Source organism: Coloeus monedula (genome assembly GCF_965178545.1).
Source record: "Coloeus monedula genome assembly, chromosome: W".
In the NCBI taxonomy this organism is placed as follows: Eukaryota; Metazoa; Chordata; class Aves; order Passeriformes; family Corvidae; genus Coloeus; species Coloeus monedula.
The window spans coordinates 24,961,198-24,988,622 of NC_138821.1; the positions used below are offsets into that span (position 1 = coordinate 24,961,198).

At 46.8% G+C, this 27,425-nt stretch overlaps 2 protein-coding genes across 3 annotated transcripts in view; one reads left to right on the forward strand and one right to left on the reverse strand.

Moving 5' to 3' along the window:
* LOC309584596 (E3 ubiquitin-protein ligase KCMF1-like) overlaps nt 1-27,425 on the reverse strand; it is a 130,512-nt gene that overhangs the window by 14,970 nt on the left and 88,117 nt on the right. The window contains exon 3 of one of the 2 annotated variants that reach the window (XM_082300691.1): nt 2,912-3,048. In XM_082300691.1, the coding sequence (XP_082156817.1) occupies nt 2,912-3,048 (137 nt within the window). Of the gene's footprint in view, nt 1-2,908; nt 3,049-27,425 lie in introns of both variants that reach the window. The other variant, XM_082300690.1, reaches the window with a different exon arrangement.
* LOC309584664 (nuclear prelamin A recognition factor-like) lies at nt 24,971-25,575 on the forward strand (the record flags this gene model as incomplete). The annotated part of the gene is made up of 1 exon (XM_082300826.1): nt 24,971-25,575. The coding sequence occupies exon 1, from the start codon at nt 24,982-24,984 to the stop codon at nt 25,573-25,575; it is 594 nt and encodes a 197-aa protein (XP_082156952.1). The 5' UTR covers nt 24,971-24,981.

A 27,425-nucleotide genomic window follows, 5' to 3' on the forward strand; every position in this document is an offset into this window, starting at 1 on the left:
GGTGAGAGAGAGCAGCTTGATGAGTACCTGACAGCCAGCCAAGGTTGACCCACCCCATCCCGGTCCTTTCACTTCAGTCTAGTTGCTGCCTTACTAAATACAAAATTAATCCGCTAAGTGTGACTGAGTAGCAAAAAAGGGATGTCTTCATTCTAAAACTTGATTCAAAGATGATATCTGATTGCATTTCTTACCATTTTCAGAGCTGTAATCCTAAAAAAAACCCCTGTTTTTGAAACCCAGTATCAACAGTAACAATCATCATAATTCCAGCCACATCCATCTGAACTTGTCCCACATTTCTGACCATTCTCCTTAATCACTTGATGGAGAAATAATAATTACTGCAGTTTTAAATCTAAAAATGAAAAACTATACACCAATAATTCATATGTTTTTAGGAAAGACCAATACACTTTTGAGTCTCAGAACAGGTTGACCAGTTGTGAGAGACTTGTACCGGTTTGGCCAAATTTAGAAATATATCCTCTGAGAGAAGGCAGGTCACCACCCCTCCCCCACCAGGTTCGGGGAAAATAAATTTTCCTCAAAGGAAAGTGAAAGAGATAAAACTATTTATTTAACAAACACACGGGAAAAGGAAAATAATGCTAAATAATAAAATCTCTCACTGTGGAGACAAAACCTGGGAAAGTGTTAGAGTCCTCCCTTTGGTCTCCTCGGAGCTGGGGCTTGGCCCAGGGCCAGGCCCTCTGTGCTCGGTGGAAAGTCCTCCCAATGTGTTCCAATATTGAAGCAGTCCAGCAGAAAAGGGAGAAAATCCGAAATTCCAGGGAAGGAAAAAAAAATTCAACTCTCAGTGTCTCTCCAGAGAAAAAGAAGCTGAACAACTGGCCAAAAAACTGACTTGGGGAGCAGCAAGCCGGGTGCTTCCTCCCTCCCCTGCCGCAGCTGGGAGAAAAAATGTTGCTATCTCTGTGTGACCTTGAACAAGCTGCAAACTGCTTTGAAAAAGTTTTGCTCAGTTTTTCCTTCCCCCTCTCAGGCTCAGTTTAGAGGCATAGAAAGGCACAAAGTTAATTTCTGGGCATAGGCAGCGATATGGGATACACATCATAAAGTCACCCCAAGACAGAGACTGGAGGACATCGCTGGCTCAAAACATTTTGGGTGCGTCTGTGAGGGGAAGGAGCAGGTCAGGCCTTGCCTTTGGTGTGGTGAGGCAATGCACTGCCCCATACACCCCAACCTCCCCTGGGCCTGTATCCCAGCCCCACAGTGGCTGCAAATCACTGGCACACTGGAGGCAATGCTCCACACCCCATCCCTGGAGCCTCAATCTAGCCCCAGAGTGGCCAGGTGACCAGAAGTCCCACCTGAGGGAAGGGCCCAGGAAAGCCAAAGGGTACTTAAACCGAAGCATGAGGCAAGCACACGTCTTGACCCTACCTCGTCTTGGAATTTCTATCAGCTGAACACTACTGGAACCAGGAGTGGCAGCTATGTGTGTTCTTTTCTATATTTCTTCTCTCTTTCTCTTTCTTCTTCTAATTCCCTCTTCTTGGAGTTTTGACTAACTTAAAATCAGATGGGCTTGGAGTTTACTAAGTTGAATGGGCTGAAGTTGATGCTTTGTGAAGTGCTTTATGTTGATTGAATGTTGCTCTAAACTTTTGCCAAAGTTCTCTGATTTTCTGAAGTTGCCAGTAAAGTTTTTTTTTGTTGTTTTGACCTCTTGAGAATATCTTGTTGGTATTTCTCCCATACGTCTAACTCAGAGTACATGAAAAACCGTAAGCCCGTTTAAGAGGTTCGTCAAGAGAGTTTTTGGGGGTCTTACACCAGTTTTAATTCTTCTACTACTCCTTGATATAAGGCCCTTAGCAGAGAGATTCTCCTTCTCCCACATAAGTTCTCAAAAAAATTTTCTTCAAGCATGCACATTTTTATAGGGATCTACAACAAAAATAACTAGACAACAGCTCCCTGAATGTCCTTCTGTAATCATACATTCCTCAGGCATAAACAGTGTTCACACACAAATATGAATATATTCCCTACTGCTGGAAAGATACTCAAACTTCTTGGTCAAGAATTTAACTTAGGATTGATAAGACACAAAACTGTTGAATTAGTGAAGTGGGTGTTAGAAAAAAATACAAAACATACACCTGCACCATAAAGGGAAATCTAAAAACAGGGCTATGGACTTTTTAGAAAAGAAAATTGTCTGAACACAAAGCAGTGCAAGCATGTAGTTTCTCAACACTCTAATGAGGGTTGAGAACAAACTATTTCTAATAGTATAAAAATCCAAGTTACTTATTATTTTATTGTTTCCATAGCAAAGAAGTGACCTCGTATTTCAGAAAAATTTCAGACCTTCTGGCGCAAGCAACGGTAACATCTAGATGTAAAGACTTGAGGAGAAAGCTTACTGAAAAAAACAGAAGCAGAACAGAAGTTGTAGTAGGCTATTATATGGTGTGTAATTGCTCTGCACCAATGGCCAGTTGAAATCAGAAAAATCAAGTGGAAGGGTTGAGGGAAAAAGCAAGGGCCACTTTATAAAAAAAACCCCAATATATTGAAAATCAATATATCAATATTTTAAAAAGTTTTTATTTTTACAAAGGTTTAACCTTTTCTGTAACACCAGGATTTAGTGGCCTGCGCACCAAGGATCTAGGGACTTGGCTGCATAACTTAGACTGATGAGAGAGTGCTGTGAGAAATTCTATAGAGAGGTAAAGGTAATGATGTAGGCACTGTTAATAGTTCAAGGAGTCAAAAGGGAAAACACCAGCATAGTGTGTATGTATGTATGGTACATACCTTCCTAGTCAGCATTTAAATTAACACATACGTCAAGAGAAAAACCACCTCATTTTCTGGAAATTTTCATATACTTTAATTGTCATTTAAAAACAACGCTGAAGCGGCTTACCACCTCTGTTGATGTTTCTGCGTGTTCAGAAGCAACATGTTCTTGAAGAGATGTTTCTGTATAACCCATCCTTCCACAATAAGGACAAGTAAAGGACTGTGGCTGCTCTACAGAGAAAGCTTCTCCACCATAATACAAATCTGGAAAAAGATGATATTTTAGGAAGGGTTATGTTCAAGCAGGATAGCTCATTACTTTATTTATAAAACTTCTTCATATATATACACTTATGTGTGTGTAATCATTGTCAATATCATTAATTATTAATCAAAATAAGCATTTTCCTTTTGCACAAAGTGTATATGACTACTATAAAGCTGTTCAATGACTCAACTGTTGGGGTCCCTCCCCCTGCCATGTAGCCCTGGGAGAGGGGCCATGCGGGGAGGCACGGGGTTTCCTAGCCCCTGGTCAGCCTCGTCCCCATTGGTTGGTTTGTGTTCCCTGCGCGGGCAAGGACCCTCGGTCCCGTGACTGTAAGAGTTCCTCGGCAGAGCCCGGCCATGCGGCTGGAGAAATAAACATCTCTGAAACAGCCATCAAGAATCTGTCTGTATATATTTCTTTCTACGGCCTCCTGGTTTGATACATCGTGTTACAGTATCCCCGCTGTAACAAATGGTGGTGAACTGCAAGCAGAACAATCCCCGATCCCTAAGCGACTGATTTGTGTGAGTAAACCCTGGAAACTTTGGATTCCTCTTCTTGGTTTTGTTTTGCTATTCCATATCTAAACTATGGAGGAACTGTGGGAAGACTCTTGGCTCTCAGAGCCGCATATGGACATTTATCTTAAACTTAAAATGATTCTTGAAAAACGATTTGTAAATTTTAGCTTAATTCAAGCTCAAAAAGAACTGAAACACTTCCTGGCATGGTTGTTTAAGAACTTTTTCTATGTTTCTTGGGATTTAATTCTTACCAAAGACTTTTGGAAGACCGTTTGGACACAATTAATTTTTGAGTCAAAATACATGCCAATGGAAGAATATTTTCATGAATATTATTTAATTTCTGAGGCTGTTGAGCAATGTCAGCTGTGTCCTGGCGAAGGGAAGCCTGGCTCAGGGACCGTGTGACCGCGGCCACGTGCACCGAGTGCTCTGCGAGCAGCAGTGAGGCAGTTCCCACGTGCGGACGGAGCCACATGAGCTGCAGTGTCGGCGGTGGAGTGAGGCGCGGCGGGAGTGGCGTGACCCAGCGGTGCCTGCCCGGCCCCGTGCAGCGTGTGGTGGAGCGAGTCCCGTGAATGCCCAACCGAGAGGGGTGGCACGTGGGCGGCAGCTGGTGGCTGGTGGCGGTGGAGCAGAGCTGCGCCCAGCCAAAACGCGTGCTGGAGCAGGGCGCGGGGGGGTCATCACTCAGGGGCCCGGCCGAGACGTGGGTGCAGCGCCTGGCATCGGCAGCGAAGCTGCTACCAGAGGAGGCGACGCACGGAGAACTGAGTGGCACGGCCCAGCCCGGCCCGCGCAGCCCCGAACTCAACCCCGGGAAGACCGCGCAGGCACGAGCAGCTCCGGCGGCCCCGGCAGCCCCAGCAGCTCCAGCAATTCCAACACGGGAGCGAGCGAAAGAGAAAGCAAAGACGCAGCGAGACAGAAAACAGTAGCCACTCGGAAAAAGGAAAAGATCATAGTAGTCAAGGTTTTAGGAATAGTAAAATGGTATAATGTTAAACAGAATTATGGTTTTATAACAAGATGTGACAACCAGCAAGACATATTCGTGCATAGAACTGCTATTAAAAAGAATAACCCTGAAAAATGCATCCCAAGCTTGGGAGATGGAGAGGTGGTAGAATTCAAAATTGTACTAGGTAGAAAAGGGTTACAAGCATCGCAGGTCACTGGGCCTGATGGTGTTCCTGTAAAAGGCAGTATATATGCTAAAAATCGTAATCATGTTAGACAATATCTCCATTGTAGGCCCCCCCTACAGTCTCCCTTTCCTAATCACACCTTTCCCTTTTACCCTATGTCCTATTACCCCCAGTGTATTCCCAATCCATTTTTTCATCCATGGTTTCCCTCACAAAACCATACCTTTGCCAACTGTTTCCCCAAAAATCCCTTTCCAGTGCCAAGTGGGGGATGAAAAGGGGGAGGGAAGAAATTAAACGCTCTCCTGCCTCAGTTTCCCCACAAAGCATGCTCAGAGTCCTGTCTCCCTTCTGTCAGCCTTAAGATGTTCCAGAGAATCTGTTTGGACATTTAAAGACTCAGGAGGGTGGCTTGTATTGTTTTAAAACTGTTCTTGTTATGTTTATCCAGTTGTTTTCAATGTTAAGTTTTAAATCTCTTTTTGTTAAAAATAAACGGGTGAAATGTTGGGGTCCCTCCCCCCGCTATGTAGCCCTGGGAGAGGGGCCCTGAGGGGAGGCACAGGGTTTCCTAGCCCCTGGTCAGCCTCGTCCCCATTGGTTGGTTTGTGTTCCCCTGCGTGGGCAAGGACCCTCAGGTCCCGTGACTAGAGAGTTCCTCGGCAGAGCCCGGCCACGCGGCTGGAGAAATAAACATCTCTGAAACATCTACCAAGAATCTGTCCGTATATATTTCTCTTCCATGGGACTCCTTGTTTGGTGCATCGTGTTGCAGTATCCCCGCTGCAACACTCAACTTCCAAAACAATAAACAGACTACATGATTTTTATACTAGCAAACAACATTGCTCTTCCTGAATGTTAGAAAACTAAGTCTGATGGTGCTGGTGAACCATCACTTTTCTCCCCATCCTTGTTTTTACCATAGGTGAGCTTGTATTACAGGTAAAATCACTGTAGATGCACTGTGCTCTCACAGCAAATCTGTGTTAAATACTGTAATTTAAAATGATTCGGTGACACCAGCACTTCATATGTTGATATTGGTGCCATAGCTGAACCAGTGTTTAACAATATGGGGAGCTAATCTCTGGCTAAATGAATCAACTTCTAATAGTAAAGCCTCAAGCTACAATATAGTCAATCTATCCAAACCTCAAACTTGGCATTTTAAAGCTTAACTTCATGTAAGCAGCTCACATTTTTGCAAAAGGTAGCTGGAGGGTTTTGATCTTGTGCCCTTATAAGCAGCTGAGATGAACTTACACCATGGGAACTTAAACAGAAGTAACATAAGTTCTTAATATGATTTTCCTGGGAAATTGTATTACCTTATTTGCCTAGTTAACTCCTTGAAAATGGCAGGAACAGTGAGAAAACCATATGCTTCCACATAATACAAATCATAAAGCATCCTCAGCTTAGTATGTAGAGTCTGGGGCTCGCTGCCAGCAGTTCTTTTTCAGAAACACCATGAAACATAGATTTAGAAGAAACATAAAGATTTTAGGTATAGGCTAGCTATGTTAAAATTAGTTAGAATAGGAAGGAATTTGGGCCCAGCAAGAATTAATTAAAATAGAGCTGGACCTGAAATGGGTTTTAAGATGTTAGTAACTGATTACCAAATAACTGATGATCTGTCATTTGCATGTTTGCTTAGCTGTGCTTAGAACGAGGAGTAGAAACATTGATAAAGTTGGTGTAGAGAGCAAGGACAATCACCAATTTCCTCCTTTTGTGGGAACCCGTCCAAAAGTCATGCAAGAAGAAACTTAAAGGTCACTAAAGTAATTAGGATTGTTAAAGTTCAGAAAGGCAAAAAGGTCAAAATGAGGAAGATTAGTTACTTCATCTTTTTTAGGACCACTGACCCAATTCAAGACCACCGACTCAATTCAGGACACACTACTCATGCTTAATGACATTTAAGCTCATTTCCATACGAAGCGGAGAATGGGAGGTGTTAATGTTATGAATATGCATTTGTATTTTGGATATTCATAATATTTGGAAATAAGAAGTGTCATGTTTGCTTGTATCAGGGCCCTGTGTCATAGGGAGCTATCCCACGCAGTGCCTGGCACCAAATAAAACATACACTTTCTAACTCTAAACTGTTAGAGAGTTTTTGTCCGTCTCAGTTGGATATCGATATTAGATCGATATTCATATTTTGGTAAATCAACCAAAACTGGGAAATCTGCTCTGAACTTCTTTGCTGTTCTGTCAAAAAGTATAATTTCTATAGAGAGTACTAGATATGTACATCCCTGTTCTTTAATAGACCTATTGCAATGCTTTCTGTCCTTTGCCAGGACAGCATACCGATGTTTGTGCCCATTCAGCATTTTAAAGTTTATGTCTGTAGTGGGTTGACCCTGGCTGGGTGCCAGGTGCCCACTAAGTTGCTCTATCACTCCCTTTCCCTTTGGGACAGGGGAGAGAGTAAGATGGAGAACAGGCAGCAGGGTGAGATAAAGCAGTTTTATTACAGTAAAAGAAAAAGAATAAGCAGAGATTTGCACATGCAAAAGCTAAAGGGGGAAAAAAAAAGAGGTCAATCTCTACTTCCCATTAGCAGCGATGTTCAGGCACTTCCCGGGAAGCAGGGCTTCAGCACGTGTAACGGTTGCTCCAGAAAGCAAACATTGGAAGCTCAGGAATGCCCCCCACCCCCTTCCTCCTCTCTCTCTCAGCTTATATATCTGAGCTGACGTCATATGGTATGGAATATCCCTTTGGTTGATTTGGGTCAGCTGGCCTGGTTGTGTTCCCTCCCAGGATCTTGCCCACTCCCATGCCCTTTGATGGGGGGAAGGAATGTCAGAGGGGCAGCGCTGCTCAGCAGTAGCCAAAACACTGCTCTGTTATCAGCACCCTTCCAGCTACTAATGCAAAGCACAGCACTGGGAGGGCTGCAAGCTTTACCTCAGTCAGACCCAATACAATGTGTAACAAGCATCTTTTCCCACAATCACTCTAGGAACTGAAAAACAATGCAACTGTCACCGTTCAGAATTTCACCTTCCTCACTCAGAAATAGTAGACTGTGCATTGACTTACAGAAGAAGTGAGACAACTAGGCTCATAAACACAAACACAGGTGAAGCTGAAAGTCACTAGTGCTTCTTATTAATTTCCAGCAGTCTCACATGAGTCCCTATACTGGTCCAAGTCTCTCAAAATTCAAGGCCATGACTAAAGCTCCTCCAGTAACCTCTCATTAGTATATATTTCACAGCATTTCAAGGCTGCTAAGCACCAAAATAATTGATCAGGTGTGGCAGGTTGACCTTGGCTGGACACCAAGTGCCCACCAGGTTCTCTCACTCTCCCCTTCCTCAACAGGACATGGAGAGGAAATAAAATGGAAAAGCTCATGGGCCAAGATAAAGACATGGAGATTGCTTACCAGTTATTGTCAGGGGCAAAACAGACTCTTACATGGGGAAAATTAATTTATTGCAAATAAAAATAGTGTAAGATAGTAAAGAACAAAGACAAAACTAAAACCACATTCCCCCTCCACCCTTCCCAGGCTCAATTTCACTCATGATTCTTGTACCTCCTTCCCCTGCAAGAAGTGCAGGCAGATGGGGAATAAGGGGTCGCAGTCAGTTCAAAACACTTCATCTCTGACACTAATTCTTCCTCACACTCTTCCCCTGCTCCAGAGTGGGGGGGTCCCTCACACAGGATTCAGTCCTTCACAAAACTGCTCCAACATGGGTCCTTTTCCACAGGGTACAGTCCTTCAGGAACAGACAGCTCTCTCATGGGTCACCCATTGGCCACAGATTCTGCCATAAAAACCTGCTCCCACATAGGCTATTTCTCCACAGGCTGCAGTTCCTGCCAGGAGCCTGTTCCGGTGCCTGGCCCTCCACAGGCTGCAGGGCTGCTCTGATGTGGTCCACCACAGGCTGCAGGGGAACATCTGCTCCAGAGCCTGGAGTAACTCATCTCCCTGCTTCTTCACTGACCTTGGTGTCTGCAAGGTTGTTCCTCTCGCATTTTTCTCACTCTTCCCTCACAGCTGCCGCACAGTGCTTTTTACCCTTTCTTAAATATTTTACCACAGAGGCTCCACCAGCACTGCTGATTGGCTCGACTTTGGCCAGTGGCAGGTCTGTCTTGGAGCCAGCTGTAATTGGCTCTGTCTGACATGGGAGCAGCTTCTGGTGCCTTGTCACAGAAGCCACCTCCGCAGCCCCCCTGCCCATCCCCTGAAGATCCTGGCAAGTATTCTTACAGACTTATACAATTGCACACTAATTTCACTAGATGTCCAAGCTATCCCTGACATCAATTTACTTGGTTCATTGCCCCATCACAACCCAGAACTCGAACAAGGTTTCAAGCACAGATTACCACAGAATCACAGAATGGTTTGGGTTGGAAGGGACCATAAAGATCATCTAGTTCCAACCCCCCTGCCATGGACAGGGATGTCAGTCACTCGATCAGATTACTCAGGGCCCCATCCAACCTGGCCTTGAACACTTCCAGGTATGGGGCATCCACAGCCTCTCTGGGCAACCTGTTCCAGTGCCTCACCACCCTCTGAGTAAAGAATTTCTTCCTAACATCTAATCTAAACCTGCCCTCTGTCAGTTTAAAACTGTTCCCCCTTGTCCTATCACTATCTACCCATGTAAAAACTTGCTCTCTCTTTTTTAGAAGCCCCCTTCAAGTACTGGAAGGCCTCAATGAGGTCTCCCCTGAGCCTTCTCTTCTCCATACTGAACAATCCCAGCACTCTCAGCCTGTCTTCATAGGAGAGGTGCTCCAGCCTTCGGATCATCTTCGTGGCCTCCTCTGGACCCGCTCTAATAGATTGTAGCAGGTTTGGTTTGTAACCGGACAGAAACACCAATTTAGTGTAGTGGTTTGGTCTAATATACTTATTACTGTTTATCTTCTGTGAGATAAGAATTAGGAGAAACGCAAAGCAAGCCCCAAACTTGAAGGAATATAAAGAAGTTTATTAACAGACCTAAAAGAAGAAAAAAAAATCATACCACACCTTCTGAACTCTTCTCCTCCCCCCACCTTCCTCCCTTCTCCCACTGACAATGTAAAAAGACAACCCTTGAGATGTTCAGTCTTTTTCTCACTTCCATAATAACCTTGTTCAGTCCATTTAGAAAGAGAAGTCTCTTCTTGCTCGTGCTATGAAAACATTATCACAACGAGACAGCCTCCCAGGTTGGTTCTGTGCTCGCATTCGCGTCCCTTCCCCCCGACTTGCAGCTTCTCCCACAACTGCTTTCGAGGGTCCACTCTTGAAGTTTTTGGGGTATAATTTTAAGGTTGAGCCGTTCAGAAATAAAAGTTCTCTTCACCCATCTCTGGGAGCATTTCATCTCTAAGAACAGAGGCCCTTCTCCTTCCCTGGGAGCAAAGGGTCTTCCTCATCTTCATCTTTAGGACTATCTCTGGAAGCATCTCTAGGAACTGAGGTTTTCTCCTTTCCCGTTTGGAGCAAAAGTCCTCATCTGGTCCATCTCTCCCTGTCCAAACTTCTCATGAAATTATAGCTGTGTCAGCATCTGCCTATCTCAGCGCAGGTGCTTTTGCTCATGAGTACAAGTTGAACGCTCCACCCCCCATGCCTTCATGAAATTACAATGGGTACTCTGATATATCATAGTTTTACAACAGAATTTCAGCTTTAAGCATCTCCTCTTTCTCTTCCCTCAGGTTTTCAGCTCTTCATAGCACTAAAAAGGGTTAATCTCACCTAGGCCTTGCAGCTGGAATGTTGCTTATCACTGTTGGTCACATGACCTCTGCAGGACAGCAGTGCAGCCTTAGCTGAATCTTGGCCAGACTGGAGAGGGGGAGCCGCCCGTCTGCACATAGCCAGGCTGTGGGGGGGTTCCGTGGGTGGAACAGGGCCCATCGACTCCAGGATGGCTGTGGCCTGGCCCAGCCTGGCCCGAGCAGGGCCTGAGCAGGGCCCACTTGCCTCTGCACGGGGCCTGCAGCCACCTGTCCCAGCACCGGAAACGAGAGAGAGCTTGGGGGGGAGTTTGTCTATTCTTAAGTGTGTATCACAGAGGCGGTCACAATTTTAAGTGGCTTAAAGAATTGTCCATATTCAAACTGGCCAGCTGATAGGTTCTATCAGGTCCCAGAGGAAGCTGTAAGCACCCCTTAGCAAGGACATCCTTTCCAGGACTATGCTTGCTAACCTATGACGTGTCCAAGTCTGAGGTCCTCAGCACAAGAAAGATGTGGACCTGTGTCATGGGTTAGCAAGCATAGTCCCGGAAAGGATGTCCTTGCTAAGGGGTGCTTACAGCTTCCTCTGGGACCTGATAGAACCTATCAGCTGGCCAGTTTGAATATGGACAATTCTTTAAGCCACTTAAAATTGTGACCACCTCTGTGATACACACTTAAGAATAGACAAACTCCCCCCCAAGCTCTCTCTCGTTTCCGGTGCTGGGACAGGTGGCTGCGGGCCCCGTGCAGAGGCAAGTGGGCCCTGCTCAGGCCCTGCTCGGGCCAGGCCACAGCCATCCTGGAGTCGATGGGCCCTGTTCCACCTGGGGAACCCCCCCCCCCCCCCCCCCCCCCCCCCCCACTGCCTTGCTGTGGGCAGCCGGAGTGGCTCAGCTCCCCCCCCCTCCACTTAGATAAGCCACATTCCAGCTGCAAGACCGAGGTGAGATTAACCCTTTTAGTGCTGTGAAGAGCTGAAAACCTGAGGGAAGAGAAAGAGGAGATGCTTAAAGCTGAAATTCTGTTGTGAAGCTATGATATATCAGAGTATCCCGTTGTAATTTCATGAAGATATGAGGGGTGGAGTGTTCAACTTGTAAGCAAAAGCACCTGCGCTGAGATAGGCAGATGCTGACACAGCTATAATTTCATGAGAAGTTTGGACAGGGAGAGATGGACCAGATGAGGACTTTTGCTCCAAACGGGAAAGGAGAAAACCTCAGTTCCTAGAGATGCTTCCAGAGATAGTCCTAAAGATGAAGATGAGGAAGACCCTTTGCTCCCAGGGAAGGAGAAGGGCCTCTGTTCTTAGAGATGAAATGCTCCCAGAGATGGATGAAGAGGACTTTTATTTCTGAACGGCTCAACCTTAAAATTATACCCCAAAAAACTTCAAGAGTGGACCCTCAAAAGCAGTTGTGGGAAAAGCTGCAAGTCGGGGGATGGGACTCACATGCAAGCAGAGAGACCTCTTCCTAAATGGACTGAACAGAGTTATTTGGAAGTGGGCAGGTGTCTCGTTGTGATAATGTTTTCATAGCACGAGCAAGAAGAGACTTCTCTTTCTAAATGGACTGAACAAGGTTATTATGGAAGTGGTAAACAGACTGAACATCTTAAGTGTTGTCTTTTTACATTGTCGGTGGGAGAAGGGAGGAAGGTGGGGGTAGGAGAAGAGTTCTGAAGGTGTGGTATAATTTTTTTTCTTCTTTTAGGTCTGTTAATAAACTTCTTTATATTCTTTCAAGTTTGGTGCCTGCTTTGCGTTTCTCCTAATTCTTATCTCACAGAAGATAAACAGTAATGAGTATCTTGGACCAAACCACTACAACACAGTACTCCAAGTGGGGTCTCATGAAGGCAGAGTATAGGGGGTAAATCCCCTCCCTCGACCTGCTGGCCACACCTCTCTTGATGCAGCCTGGGATGTCGTTGGCCTTCTGGGCTGTGAGTGCACACTGTTGGCTCATGTCCAGGTCTCCCTGGATGGCATCCCATCCTTCTGTTGGGTCAACTGCAGCACTCAGCTTCGTGTAATCTGCAAACTTGCTGAGCGTGAGCTCGATCTCACTGTCTGTGTCATTGATGAAGATATTGAAGAGCCCCGGTCCAAAGACAGAGCTGAGGGGCACCACTTGTCACCAGCCTCCACCTGGACATAGAGCCATTGACCACAACTCTCTGGCTGCATCCATCCAGCCAACCAATTCCTTATCTACCAAGTAGTTCACCCTTCAAATTCCTGTCTCTACAATTGGGAGATAAGGATGCCGTGTAGGACCGTGTCAAAGGTCTTACAGAATTCTAGGTAGATGACATTGCTTGGTCTTCCCTTGTCAACCATTGCAGTCACTCCATCATAGAAGGTCACCAGATTGGTCAGGTACGATTTGCCCTTAGTGAAGCCATGCTGGCTGTCTTGGATGCCCTCCTTGCCTTGCATGTGCCTTAACATTGCTTCCATGAGGATCTGCTCCATGATCTTCCCAGGCACACCCAGAGGTGAGGCTCGCAGGTCTGCAGTTCCCCAGATCTTCCTTTCTCCCCTCTTTAAAAATGGGAGCGATGGTTCCCTTTTTCCAGTCACTGGGGACTTTGCCTGACTGCCACGACTTTTCAAAAATGATGGAGAGTGGCTTGGCAAGAACATCAGCCAGGTCCCTCATGACCCTGCGATGCATCTCATCAGGCCCCATAAACTTGTGGCTATTCAGCTTCATCAAGTGGTCTCAAACCTGCTCTTTGCTTACAGTGGGAGGGCCTTTGCTACTCCAACCCCCACTTAGAGGTTCAGGGACTTGAGACACAGGAGAAACCTGGCTGCCAGTGAAGACTGAGGTGAAGAACTATCATTTGCAACCAGTTCTCCCTTCTCATTTATTGGGGGTGGTGTGTACACTCTCCTTGGCCTTTGTTTTCTGACCTATGTACTTTTAGAACCCCTTCTTGTTATTCTTCACCTCCCTTGCTAAGTTCCATTCCATTTTTGCCTTAGCTTTCCTGACCCCATTCCTACTCATCCAAACCCTGTCTCTTTCCTCTACCCAGGTCACCTGTCCTTGCTCCCACTGGCTGTGCATTTCCTTCTAACTCCTCAGTTTGAGGAACAGATCCTTGCCCAGCCATGCCCGTTTCCACCCTGCCTTGCTCAATTTCCTAAAGACTGGGATAGGGAGTTCTTGCACTCTTAAGTAAAGTAGCCTTAAAGAGTTGCGAGTTCTGGTCAGCCCCTCTGTCCTTAAGGACAGTTACCCAGGGTACCTCATTCACCAACTCCTTAAACAACTGGAAGCTCTGTCTTGCAAAGTTCAGGGCCTTGACTTTGGTCCTTGCCAGGCTCACGCTCCTTGAGATCACAAACTCAACCAGGGCGTGGTCGCTACAGCCCAGGCTGCCTCCAGTCTTAACCTCTTTAATGGGCTCATCTGCAGTGGTGAGCATCAGGTCCAGTAATGCCTCACCTCTGGTTGGTTTGTCTAATACCTGGACCAGGAAGTTGTCCGCTACACACTCCAGGAGTCTCCTGGATTGCTTACAGACAGCTGTATTGCTTTCCCAGTCTGGGTGGTTGAAATCTGAAATCCCCCATCAGGATGAGAGCTTGCGAGCGCGATGCTTCTTGTAGCTGAAATAAGAAGGCCTTGTCGACAGGATCCCCCTGATCAGTTGGCATCTAATAGACCCCCAATACCAGGTGTCCTTTGTTGGCCCGGTCCTTGATTTTTACCCACAGACTCTCAACCTTTTTATGCCCATCTTTGGCTTACCAACAGGACTGCAGTAGGTATCTCCTTCCCACATTGATTCTAGTTTAAAAATTCTCTCGATTAGTGCCAGCAGCTTAAGCTCACAGACCCATTTGTCCCATTTAGGACAGGTGGATCCCATCAGGCCCCAGCATACATTGTCTTCAATGGTTTAAAACCCCAAAGTTTTGGTACAGGCACCAGTCCTGGAGCCAGGTATTGATATCCTGGGCTTGCCTGCTCTTCCAAAGTCTCTTTCCATTACTGGAAGGATTGAGGAAAACACTACCTGTGCTCCTGAACTGTCCTGGGTTGCAGTGTATTCTATTACCATCCTCATGAGCTGTTGAAATCAGGTGGGGCAGTGTTTTCCTTGCCTCCTCCCCCCAGACTATCTTTCTGTTAATGGCCCATCATTGTCCTGATGAATGACTCAGAGATAACTCCCTCCGGACTATCTTCTGTTAATGAGCCTAATCAACACTTTGCCTCATGACTCATTACCCCATTGTGAGATGCTCCACCGAGGGAGGAACCAAGCATTCCATCCTGGATATAATCTGAGATGCTGAACACCAGAGACAACCCTTCCACTGGATTTCCAGAAGACAGGAGCTACACAGCCACCACTGGACCTGAGGAAGAGCAGACCCTTTTTCTACAGGATCACCACTTCAGAGGACTGCAGCCACCATTCTACCAGACTGCTACCACCACCCTGACTAACAGGATGTCAGGTTGTATCTTGACTCTGTCAATTTGAACCAGTATTTTCTTTTAGTTTTTCCTTTTCTTTAATTTCCCCATTAAATTGTTATTCTGACTTGGTGCCTCCCACTGGTTTGTTTTCAAACTAGTACATGAACTTTTTAGCATTCTTCCCTGGGCTCTAAAGTCTCTTTTGATTTACTTTACTTTTTTTTTTGTGACATTGTTTGTACATTGTTGAAAGAGCAGGAATGGATAGTAGTCTGAAGGTTGAATTACTCTTCAATCTTTTGGCAACATCCCTAATTCAGGTCTCAGGGAGGCAGCAAGCTTCCCTGGAAAGAGCGTCTGGTCTGCGAACAAGTGCTTCTGCTCCACACAGGAGGGAATCACTGACCATAATTTGATGTTGTTTCTTCTTGGCGCTGGTCTTAATACAGGTTTTGTTGCGAGGGCTTGGTCTCTCTGACCTTGACAAAACTGCTTGCACAGGTTCCTCCTCTTTCTCATTATGAGCTTCATTTACCATACCCATGGCTTTGTACCTGTTCTATACCGGTATGTGAGAGAGTAACTTAGAGTGTAAGGAGGTTACTTTCTCTTACTGCTCCGTGCTGTAACTTTCTTCTACCTTTCCTTATCCCTTGTGATACTGCCTTCCTTCTGGCACAAAGCAGATCCTGGACCTGCCCCCATAGTGGCCATGTTGAGTTGGCTTCTGTACATCCTAGTTGGCAGAGTACAGCTCCATTGATGAATCTCCCTCAGACTCTTGAATACTCAGTCTGCTGCTCAACTCCTCCTGAAGCTCAGCCACGAAGCAGAGCAGTTCATCAATCTGGTCACAGCTCCTACAGTCTTGCTTGCAATCACTTTCCATCTCTAGGAATATCCCTTCAGACATCCCACAGCCAGAAACCTGCATGGTTGCATCCTTGAATAGGAGCTCTGTCTGTATGTCTCCATTGGTTTTCCAGATGCTAGAAGATCAGGAGAAGCAGAGGACACTGCTTTTTGCCAGGTGACCACCATGCTGCTGCTGCTGTGTGCCTGCCTACTAGGAATATATATGCTCATTCATTGCAGTCAGCTGGACTGATTATTTTTGCCTGCTTAAATCTCTTGTGCTTCCTGCTGCAGGCTCTGCCTCTTGCTGTCTCTTTCAGTGGGTCTGTGTGGAAACCGACAAGCTGCTCTGAAAGTTTCACAGAGCTTGACTTGGATGCAATCACTTTGTACCCTTGAGAATTCAGTTTGTATCTGTGAGAATTATAGCATCAACAGAAGCGAGAAACCATAAACAACAGATATAGAAAGCACAGCTGGTCTAGGGAGGCTGATATTTGCTTTAGATTGTTTTAGATGGGTGTTAGTTGCAAGTAACTAGTAGTTTTGTAGGGTGTTAACGTAGAAGCCAATGGGGACACAGCACGAGTACCAAGAAACTGCATAAAAGAGGCTTTGTAGAACTAAAGATGCTTTTTACCTTCTGAACAGAGTTGGTGTGTGTGATCTGTGAGTGTTGCGTCTGTCTCAACTGTGACATCTGGTGACTATGACGTGATACGCCAACTCTACAGCTGTATCACGCAGCCAAGCCACAGTCTAGTGGCTGGAGACGGACACCTCAGCAGATGAAAACGGCGGTAAAGCTGTGATAAGCCCGGGCTGCTACTACTTATTCAACCTGTTTGAAAGGTGAGCTGCTGAGAGGATAAAAATGGGATCCCAAGTATCTAAGGAAGAGAGATCTATTGTAAATATTTAGACATCATTGCTAGCTAAACAGGGTATTAAATAAGACAGGCACCTGTTGAAGGCTCTGCTCCTATGGTGCAAGAGATAAAGTATAGAAGCTACCTCTGCAAATGCATTTAGTGTGAATGAGACTGCCAAAAATTTGATGATTACTCGGAGGGTGGTGCTGGAAACCTTGAAAGCTGTAAAAAAAAGTGGGACTCGCAACGGCAGAACTCTGCAGATGCGGAGGGTCTGAGCAGGGTGAAAGAGCAGAAAGGAGGGGCAAATGGCTCCACGGCAACAGACACAGCTGAAACTGGCAGTGAACTGTGTAGCGGGGTGCGAGCCGAAGTGAGTCGTGAGTCCTGTGCAGGCTGCCTTTCCCCCTTTGCTCCCACAGATCCACTTTGTCCACCTTTGTCTGCAGATGAGTGGAGCGATGTCGCGGTCCCTCGGTTGCTGCCTGCTGTACTACTGCGACCGAAACGGCCCAGGGAGCCTCCCCCACAGCAGCTGCTCTGCAGAATGCCTCTCCTGCCACAGCTTCATTGGCGGCAGCTCCTACACAAGAGGCTTTTCCGCTGCCAGCTCCCTCCTCGGTTCAGGAACATTTTTAGCTTTTGTTAAAAGTAACTTTTATTTTCAGTAAGCTGTTGTTGGGGTGGCTCAGCCTGCTCTCGGGCTGAAACCATCAAATGTCAGTCACCAGAAGAGATCACTGCGGTCTAGGTTACCTCCCCCTGGGTGGCTCCCAATCCTAAATTACCTCCCTCTGTTCCAGAAAGTTCTCCCTTTTGTAGTTATTAATTGGTTCCCTGTTATGACTCCTGCCTCCCTGTTTTCCCCATTTGTTCTGAAAAATTGTATCCTCCCCTCTGCTTGTACCCCATTGGTTGTTTTCCCTTTCCCTGCCTTACTCTACTCCCCCCCCCCCCCCCCCCATAAAGGGGACTAGCCTGCGTCTCCTCGGCGCTTTTTGCTGGTCCCTGGTCCCTCCTGCAAATAAACCTGTTGGAACTCACACCAGAAGCCCCTCCCACCTTCTTTGCCTCCGGGCTAACGCGAGCCTGATCATCGGCTGCCCGACGTGCTTCCTCTGAGGAGGAGCCAGTGCACGCACCCATCTCATGCTGATTCCACTGAGCCGTCCAGCGAGGATGCTGTGGAGGCTAACGCTGCGTCCCCTCTGCCCGAGGGCACGCCGGGGCTTGTGGTGACAAGCCCCCGGTTGCGTTAGGTTGGCGCACCGAACAGAGACGACACACACGTGCGTTCCTGCATCGTCCTCGCTGCCAGGAGGCTGCGAGTGTCAGCAATTCGGAGACGCCGACGCCTCTCACGGCAGCGCGCTCTGTTTTAAAAGCCGCGCTCCGAGAGGAGGCTGCCAACTCCTGCCAGGAGAGCAGCCTGTACCGGAGGACCCCACCGTGCCTTTTTGTTTCCAGGACTGGAAGCCTGTGTCTTCTTGTGAGTATTCTTGTGATTCCTGGCCCCTGGAAAATTATTTTCAATTTCTCCTTTTTGCCGGTGGTGGGTGAAGTAGAGGCTGAGGTTTAAGATGGGAGCTAAGCTTTCTCAGCCTCAGCAGGAGGTCTATGTCCAAGTTGGGGAATCCCTGAAGAATTGTGGATTAAAGTTATCAAAAGGGTTTTTGAAAAGGTTTGTTAAGTGGCTGTTCTTTTATTTTCCTCAGATGTCCCCTGCTAATTTGAAGTCAGCCACGTTTTGGCAATTTGTGGGGGACAAAATAATAGAATTAAACCAAAGGGGAGATTCCTCCGGAGAGAGGTTTCTCTGCATGCTCTGGGCTTTGAGAGATATACACAAAGCTAATCGAAAAATTAAAGAAAAGCCCCGAATTCTCCCCAGTTCTTCCCAAGTCCTTCTTTCCCCCCCTCACATTCCTCATCCCACTACCCCGTTGCTGAAAAGACCGGGAGTTGTAAAATGCCCAGAGGCACAGGGCTGCCACCGTCTCCCTGACTCCTCGATCCTCTCAGCCGCCCTGCCGAAGTAGCTCTGGCCAGGCTGTTTCGGCTTCTACCCAAACCCGCTCTCCTATGCCCTCTTCCCCGGTTGTTTTCCCAAAAAGCGGTTCCCAGTTTTATTGCCCTGAAAATGACGGTGAAGGCTTTTCTTCGTCCACTGTTTTGTCCCCTTTCCCTGCTGTTCCTGCACTCCCCCAAAATGGAGGAGACCGCATGGCACAGCCCGCCTTTTCTCCTTCTTCTTCCCAAAATCCTCTTGCCCCTCCTCCTCCTCGCCCTGTCCTGGCCCCGCCCCCTCCTAACGTGATGTCTGTGAGCTCCTCCTTCGCGCCGGGTCCCACCCCCTGCGTCGGGAGTCCCCGCCCTTCCTGTGACCACTCCTCTTTGTCCTCAGCCCCCGCCTACCGGGGGGAGCCTTCTGGTTCCCACGCCTCGTCTTCCGGTTCCCACGCTGTGGAAACCGGAACCGACGCCATATTGAACCCGGAACCGGGAGCCTCCTCTGGTCCCTTCGCCACTCCGGTTACTTATAACTGAGCTGGTGGCAACCCCACCTGGAAACCCTTTGACCCTGCTGGGCTCAAAGAACTTCGTAAAGCCCAGAAGGAGTTTGGGAGGGAGAGTCCATATTTCTGGAAGCTCCTGCAGGCCACCCTCACTAATACAATGTTGGTCCCAGCAGACCTCCAAAGCATTTTTTCCTGCTTGCTTTCTCCAGCCGAATTCGAGTTGTGGGATGATGGGTGGAGAAAGCAACTAAGAGAGGTCCTCCCAATCCTGTTGCAAGACCCTAATAACGCAGGGGTTTCCATGGACCACCTTACCGGTGAGGGGTTGCTTGCCAAGCCACAAGACCGGCCCGAAACACCCCAGAGCCGATCTTAAGTGCTGTTAAACATGCGGCGGAGCAAGCATTTTTAATGATGCCCCCTAAATCGGCGCCTCTACTAAATTTTACTGAAATTCGGCAACTCCCAAATGAACCATTTATTGACTTTATTGACAAATTAAAATTAGTGGTGGAGAAGCAAGTGGAAGATACAAGAATTAGAGAAAGCGTAATCACTCAAATAGCTAAAGCTAATGCAAATGAACCTTGTAAGAGAGTGATTATGACCCTTCCACTTGATCCTCCACCAACGTTAAAGCAGATGATTCGACACTGCACAACCTTAGTTCCAATTGGCCAACCAAATTTAAAAACGAGGGGGAATGTGGTAGGAGTTGCAGGTGCCGCTGAGGCAACGGCACCTCAGGACAAGAGGATGACAAACAGAACCTGGACTTGTCACAGATGTGGCAAGCCAGGACATGTGGCCTGGAACTGCAGAGCTCCAGCCCCAATTAATCAAAGTTCCCGAGCTGTTTCCCCAGGGCAAGTACCATCGCCCACTCCCATGGAGGTACAGCCGGGAAACTGAGGACCCAGCACGGATCTGCGACCCCGCGTGATGACATAAATAAAGAAGCCGCAACCAGAAAAACTGTGACTGCAGCCACTGCAACCAGGATGGACTCCATCACACCTCAACGGGTCCTCGTGAGCTGCAAAGGACTGAAAGACTGCTGCTTGTTTATAATAGGAGACACCACGCGTACACCACCAGAGATCTCAATAACACCAGAGATCGTCCAAGTAGGATCACAAGGACTCTTTACAATTAACATCCAATGTATTCACCCGCCTTTCTTCCTTGCAGCTGGCCAGGTTCTCGCCCAGGCCATCCTCATGCCCAGAAGTTCACCAGAAAACTACAACCCATCTGTCTTCTGGGCTGAGGTGGTAGGGGAGGACAAGCCGATGCTAAGCTGCAAGATTTCATGCCAGGGCTTGGACATCAGCCTAGCAGGGATGATGGACACGGGGGCAGACGTGATGGTCATTGCCTCCAACAACTGGCCGTCACATTGGGGGTTACAACCAGCGGAAGGTATTGTTATGGGTGTGGGAGGATCCGTGGCTGCCCAGAGAAGCAGGACGCTTGTCCAGATTGAGGGTCCAGAGGGGCGGATTGCAACAGTCCGTCCATTTGTCATTGACTCTGGGTTTACATTGTGGGGCAGGGATCTCATGTCCCAGTGGGGAGCCCGGGTTGAGATCCCATCTCAACCCCGGGATTTTTAGTAGGGGCCACTGCGGAGCGCCCCACCCAGAAATTGAATTGGCTCACTAATAAAAGGGTCTGGGTGGATCAGTGGCCTTTAAAAACACACCAATTGAGAGCGCTCACTGCACTCGTGGAGGAGCAGCTGGGGAAGGGGAACATTGAGCCTTCCAACAGCGCTTGGAACTCCCCGGTCTTTGTGATCCGGAAGCCGGGGACAGACAAGTGGAGACTCCTTCACGACCTGCAGAAAATTAACGAGGTCATTGAGGACGTGGGACCCCTGCAGCCTGGAATGCCATCACCCTCTATGCTCCCTAGGCAGTGGAAGGTAGCAGTCATAGACATCAAGGACTGCTTCTTCCATATCCCCCTGCATCCGGACGATGCACCCCGGTTTGCCTTCTCGGTGCCTTCCCTCAACCGAGAGGCTCCCATGCAGCGCTACCACTGGCAAGTTCTGCCGCAAGGCATGAAAAACTCGCCCACCATCTGCCAGTGGTATGCCGCTCGCATTCTGTCCCCTGTCCGGAAAAAGGCAGCTAGAGCTGTGATCCTACACAACATGGACGATGTTTTGGTGTGTGCGCCCACACAGCAGTACCTGGACTGGACTCTGGGGGAGGTAATCAAGGGCTTTAGAGGCTGATGGATTCGAAATCCATCCCGAAAAGGTCCAGAAGACCTCACCTTTTAAATACCTAGGACTCAAAATTGAGGAGCAGACAGTGGTGCCCTAACCGTTAAAGATCAGTGATAACCCCAGGACTCTGCAGGAACTCCATCAACTCTGCGGGTCCATCAACTGGGTGAGGCAGCTCCTGGGACTGACGACTGAGGACCTTGCCCCTCTGTTCAACCTGCTTTGTGGGAACGAGGATCTCAAATCCCCGAGGCAGTTGACAGAAGAGGCAAGAAACTCCCTCATCAAAGTCCAGGAGGCGCTGTCATCTCGCCAAGCCCATCGTTATGCCCCAGGTCTGCCCTTTCAGTTTATAGTGTTGGGGAAAATGCCATACCTCCATGGGCTGGTTTTCCAGTGGGACAAGGTGCAGAGGGATCCCCTTCTGATTATTGAGTGGGTTTTCCTCTTGTACCAGCCGTCCAAAAGTATTACCACGCCACAGGAGCTCATGGCTCAGTTGGTGATAAAGGCTAGGTCTCGCCTCCGTACCCTTGCGGGGTGTGATTTCACATGTGTTTACTTGCCACTGACAACCAATGCACTGGACCATCTCCTTCAAAACAACAATCATCTCCAATTTGCCTTTGATAGTTATTCGGGACAAATATCGGCTCACAACCCGAAACACAAATTGTTCAATTCGGCCTTTAAACTAATTCCAAAAGAAATTCAGAGTCGTGAACCCCTCAATGCCCTGACAATCTTTACGGATGGTTCTGGGGCATCTTACAAGTCTGTCATCGTTTGGAGGAATCCTTGCACTCAGAAGTGGGAGTCTGATGTGCAGGTGGTCGAAGGATCACTGCAGGTTGCAGAGCTTGCCGCAGTGGTCAGGGCATTTGAGCGGTTCAACGAACTTTTTAATTTGGTAACAGATTCTGCATATGTAGCAGGAGTGGTGTCCAGAGCAGAAAGAGCATCACTCAGAGAGGTGGCAAATCCAAAAACCTATAAATTGCTTTCGAAGCTAATCCAAATTGTCTCCCACCGAAAGCAACCCTTTTACGTAATGCATGTGAGGTCACACACTAACCTGCCAGGATTTATTGCCGAAGGGAACAGGAGAGCAGATGCCCTAGCTATGCCCATTGAGCTAGCGAATCTGCCTAACAGATTCCAGCAAGCCCAGCTGAGCCATGCAATGTTCCATCAAAATGCTCCAGCTCTCATCCGAATGTTCCACCTCACTAGAGACCAGGCAAAAGCCATTGTGGTGACGTGCCCCAACTGCCAAAAACATCAGCTTCCATCACTAGGTCAGGGGGTTAACCCCCGAGGCCTAGGCAGTTGTGAGGTATGGCAAACAGATGTCACCCACTTCCCCCAATTTGGCTGCCAGAAATATATTCACGTTTCTGTGGATACTTTTTCTGGTGCAACCTTTGCCTCAGCTCACCGTGGGGAGAGGGCCAAAGATGTCATCAACCACCTGGTACAGGCCTTTGCTGTGTTGGGGACACCAAATAAATTAAAAACTGACAATGGCCCTGCGTACACCTCTGCAGAGTTGAACAGATTCATGAGTGAGTGGGGTGTGGATCACATCACTGGCATCCCTCACTCGCCCACAGGCCAAGCCATCGTGGAGAGGAAACATCAGACACTAAAAAGACTGCTTGAACAACAAAAGGGTGGCAATGAGATCGCTGCCCCCACCATAAGACTGTCCAAAGCATTGTTCACATTGAACTTTTTAAACTGTTCCTATGAGGAACCTGATCCTCCCATCCTGAGACACTTCACAAACTCTGCTAAACATAAACTGACTGAGAGACCTGAGGTCCTAATAAAGGACCCTGACACTTTACAGATACATGGCCCGTACCCCCTGGTCACCCAGGGTAGAGGCTACAGGTGTGTTTCCACCCCAGAAGGACCTAAATGGATCCCTGGAAAGTGGATCAAACCTTTCTTAACAAAGACATCAAAACCAAAGCAGCCTGAAAACGCAGTAGCAACAGCCTGGAAAAGGAGGAGAAACAAGACCTCCTGAATAAACAAGAAATTCTCCTCCCAGGCTGCAAAGACAAACATTCCCCTTCCCACCTTCTCTGTGTTTCTCTCCCCTAAGTGGCCCTTTGTTTTGAAAGAGGGGGAGTCCAAGGGAGCCATTGTTATTTAAGTTAATTGTATTTGTATTAATTTTATTTATGTTACACTGTTCCTAAAGTTATCTCCCATAACTGCATGATGACATCCTACATGCTGCTGTCCCACCTGCTGCTGCAGCTCCTCCTGTACACTGGGAGCTCCAGTAGCCGGATTCCTTCAATTATCAAGGACATTGTATGGGGGTTTCTTTATGGAGTTGTTAATTTTATTAGCCCTTCCCATTTTTAAGTGTTTGGTTTTGAAATCCCTTAAGCCTTTCCCCTCATTTCAATGTAATAAAGAAGGGGGAGATGTTGGGGTGGCTCAGCCTGCTCTCGGGCTGAAACCATCAAATGTCAGTCACCAGAAGAGATCACTGCGGTCTAGGTTACCTCCCCCTGGGTGGCTCCCAATCCTAAATTACCTCCCTCTGTTCCAGAAAGTTCTCCCTTTTGTAGTTATTAATTGGTTCCCTGTTATGACTCCTGCCTCCCTGTTTTCCCCATTTGTTCTGAAAAATTGTATCCTCCCCTCTGCTTGTACCCCATTGGTTGTTTTCCCTTTCCCTGCCTTACTCCACCCCTTCCATAAAGGGGGCTAGCCCGCATTTCCTCAACGCTTTTTGCTGGTCCCTGGTCCCTCCTGCAAATAAACCTGTTGGAACTCACACCAGAAGCCCCTCCCACCTTCTTTGCCTCCGGGCTAACGCCAGCCTGATCATCGGCTGCCGGATGTGCTTCCTCTGAGGAGGAGCCAGTGCACGCACCCATCTCATGCTGATTCCACTGAGCCGTCCAGCGAGGATGCTGTGGAGGCTAACGCTGCGTCCCCTCTGCCTGAGGCCACGCAGGGGCTTGTGCTGACAAGCCCCCGGTTGCGTTAAGCTGTAAATTCTGACAGGATTGTTTATTGGAGAGATTCAAGGTTAAGTGGTGTGGATGTACTGTCTACACTGATGCTTTAGGTTTTAACTTTTATATTTTTCAAATCCTGCACTGCTTAGTGTGTAACTCTGAAGTTTCTTGTAGCCTGTTAATTTCTGCTCTCTTGTGCTAGGTAGACATAACAAAGCCTCTCCAGGCCTGCTCTCCAAGGACACTCAGACTGTCCTAGGCCCAAAATGTGTAAACCAAAAGCCTCTGAAAGGGGGGCAAGCTGAGGGGAATTACATAATTAAACTGAAGCTTTAATTGGAGAATTAACCCTGATATGCAAATGAACCAAACCTATAAAAGTGTGAAGAACTCTTGACCTGTCGCCCATCTTGGGGTCCATCTTGGCAATAGCCTCTGGCTCCCCAGGGGGTACCTTTGAAGGCCTTTCAAATAAACACCTACATTTATTCCTTTACTCCTGTCTAGTCTTTGTTTTTAGGTGGCCCCTTAAGGCATCAACACTGCCTTGTATAATTCACCAGAAGTTGATTGTGTCCTGACATCAGGTGAAATTGTCCAAATAATGGAACAGAAAAATGTGTCTATGAAAGATGTGACTGAAGTAGCTGTACATAGTTTGTTTGATGACCTAAAGAAAAGAGATGTAGTAAGGCATGATGGGAGGAGATCTGATGGTTACCTGGAGCACATTTTTAAACATGCTGCAAAGGAGCTTTTTGGCATGGATGTCAAGGAGATAACCTACAAAGCATTAAAGAACAAGGACTTTGAAGAAGTTACCCTTGAAAAGGATGGGGAGACAGTGCTGCATTTTGCAGCAGCTTATGGCTTTAGAAATATCCAAAACATGGCCCTGAAGTTGAAAAAAGGAAAGTTTTTATACCATTTTGTAGAAGTCCTTGCTTGCCCAGGAGGGTGCCTAAATGGAAAGGGCCAGGCACAGACTGAGGATGGCAAACCAGACAGAGCCCTGCTTGCCCAGATGGAAGAGGTGTACACTGTGATTCCCCTCAGGCTGCCAGAAACCAACCTGCACATACAGAAGATGTACCAGGACTGGCTGGAGGGCATGGACTCCAAGAAGGTCCAAGACACTTTGCACACGACGTACAGTGCAGTAAATCAAAGCACGAACAGTTTGGATATCAAATGGTAACAACTCAAGGTGCAGAGCTGTGCTGAGGTCACAGGGCAGCACTGGAATCCTCTATGCAACCGCAGCCGCTGGGCACCAGCGAGGGTGTGAGTGAGGCTCTGCCCAGCTCGGGATTGTTCTTGGGAAGAACCATTGCTTTGCAAAACCAGAGAAGTCTCCAAAAGCCCTGGTTCCTGCCGCTGTCATTTAACTTTTACTGTTTGTCATTTCCTGCGTACAATGGATTTCTTCATTCAAAAACCTGATCTTGCAAGGTACATAAGCCCTTTCTGCCAGGGACAGGGAGTCTAATTCCTGATGAAGTTACTCTCTAAAGTGAAAGGTTCACTGCATGAAATGGGGTCCTTCAAGAGGGTGAGATGATTTTACTTCTAGGTCTGCAATCCCTGTCATCACAAGAAAAGAGTCAACAGGAATTTCAGTATTGATGCAGTTGGTGTGAAGCAACTTGGGATTTACTTGTCTTGTTAAGGAAAAGGCCCTTTAAAAGGACAAGTGAGTATATGGAGAGATGTAATGAATTTCTATAAGCCTTGTATCCATAATTCAGCAAAAAATAGTTCCAAACTAGCCACCATTTCTTACTGATGTAATGTCACAGAATGCTTCATAGAAACTGAACCTGGGAAGCTAATGCTAAATGGTTCATTTAAAATAGTTCCAAATAGTTTGGTTGGTACAAAAAGAGAACTTTCTTTCCTTGTAAGTTTTCTGCCAAGCTTGCAGCCAGGAGGAGTGGTGCTGCTTGCTTTGGCTTCTCTCTGAGAGTGAAACATGCCCAGATTGTTCTTTCATTTGTCTCCACGTTGAAAGACTTCTGCAAAAAATAACTTCCTGAGGTGCCTCTGAGAAAAAATACTGAACAATGCTTGTGAACTCATCAGAGTTACGATACGTCAGCATCATGAATTTTGATGCACTTATTTTTATAAATATGCTATAGAGGTTCATTTAACAGACATTGTGAAGTGGTACTGCCATGCAGCTTGTCTGCAACTTCCTCAGTTGTCAGAGAGTTATTCAAGAATGTGATGGACAAAAGAAATTAGACTCCTGCCAGACTTCTTTAAATTTTCCTGGTAGCATCAGATCTGTTCATGATTAATGGCTGTTTGAAGCTAGCAAAGTTCTAGCATTCCTTATGCAGCCTGAAAGTGTGGATGGGCTTTTTTAACCATGCAGTTTGAATGAATCTTCTTGCAAATTTCTTTAATATTACAACTGCTTGTGTGAGTAAGAAATCCTGCAAAATTGTGCTTATACCAAAAAGGTCCTGACTGTGAATGGATGTTTCCAATAATGTTTCTTGCTACCATGAGCTATTCTCACAGCTGAATTATGTCAAATCACAACGTATTTGCCACACCATTATGATCTCTATAGTAAATCCATGTTACTATTATTCCATTTACAAATCAGTTGTCTGCTTGCTTATTGTTTTTTAGCTGATATGTGACAAAATTTTTGGTAGCTTTCTTGCACTGATGAAGTCAAGATGAGTTACATTCTGCTGTATTTGACACCTTTAAAGGAACACTCTCCACTCTGACTTTAGTTTTGTTAAATTTAAGTGCTGCTAATATTAAGTTTTGCTAAGTGTAAGTTTGTACAGTTTAAATGATGCTAAGGCTAAGTTCTACTAAGTTTACCTGTTGTTAAATTTAAGTCATGTCAAGTTTAAGTTCTGTTAATTTGATATTCTGTTACATTTAAGGTTCTGTTAGTTTAAAGTGTTGTTAAGTTTAAGCAAAGTCAAGTCTAAGTATGTTCAGTTTAAGTTTTGTTATTTTAAAAGTCTTGTAAGTTTGAGTTATATTAAAGTTAATTTCTGTTCAGCTTCAGTGATGTTA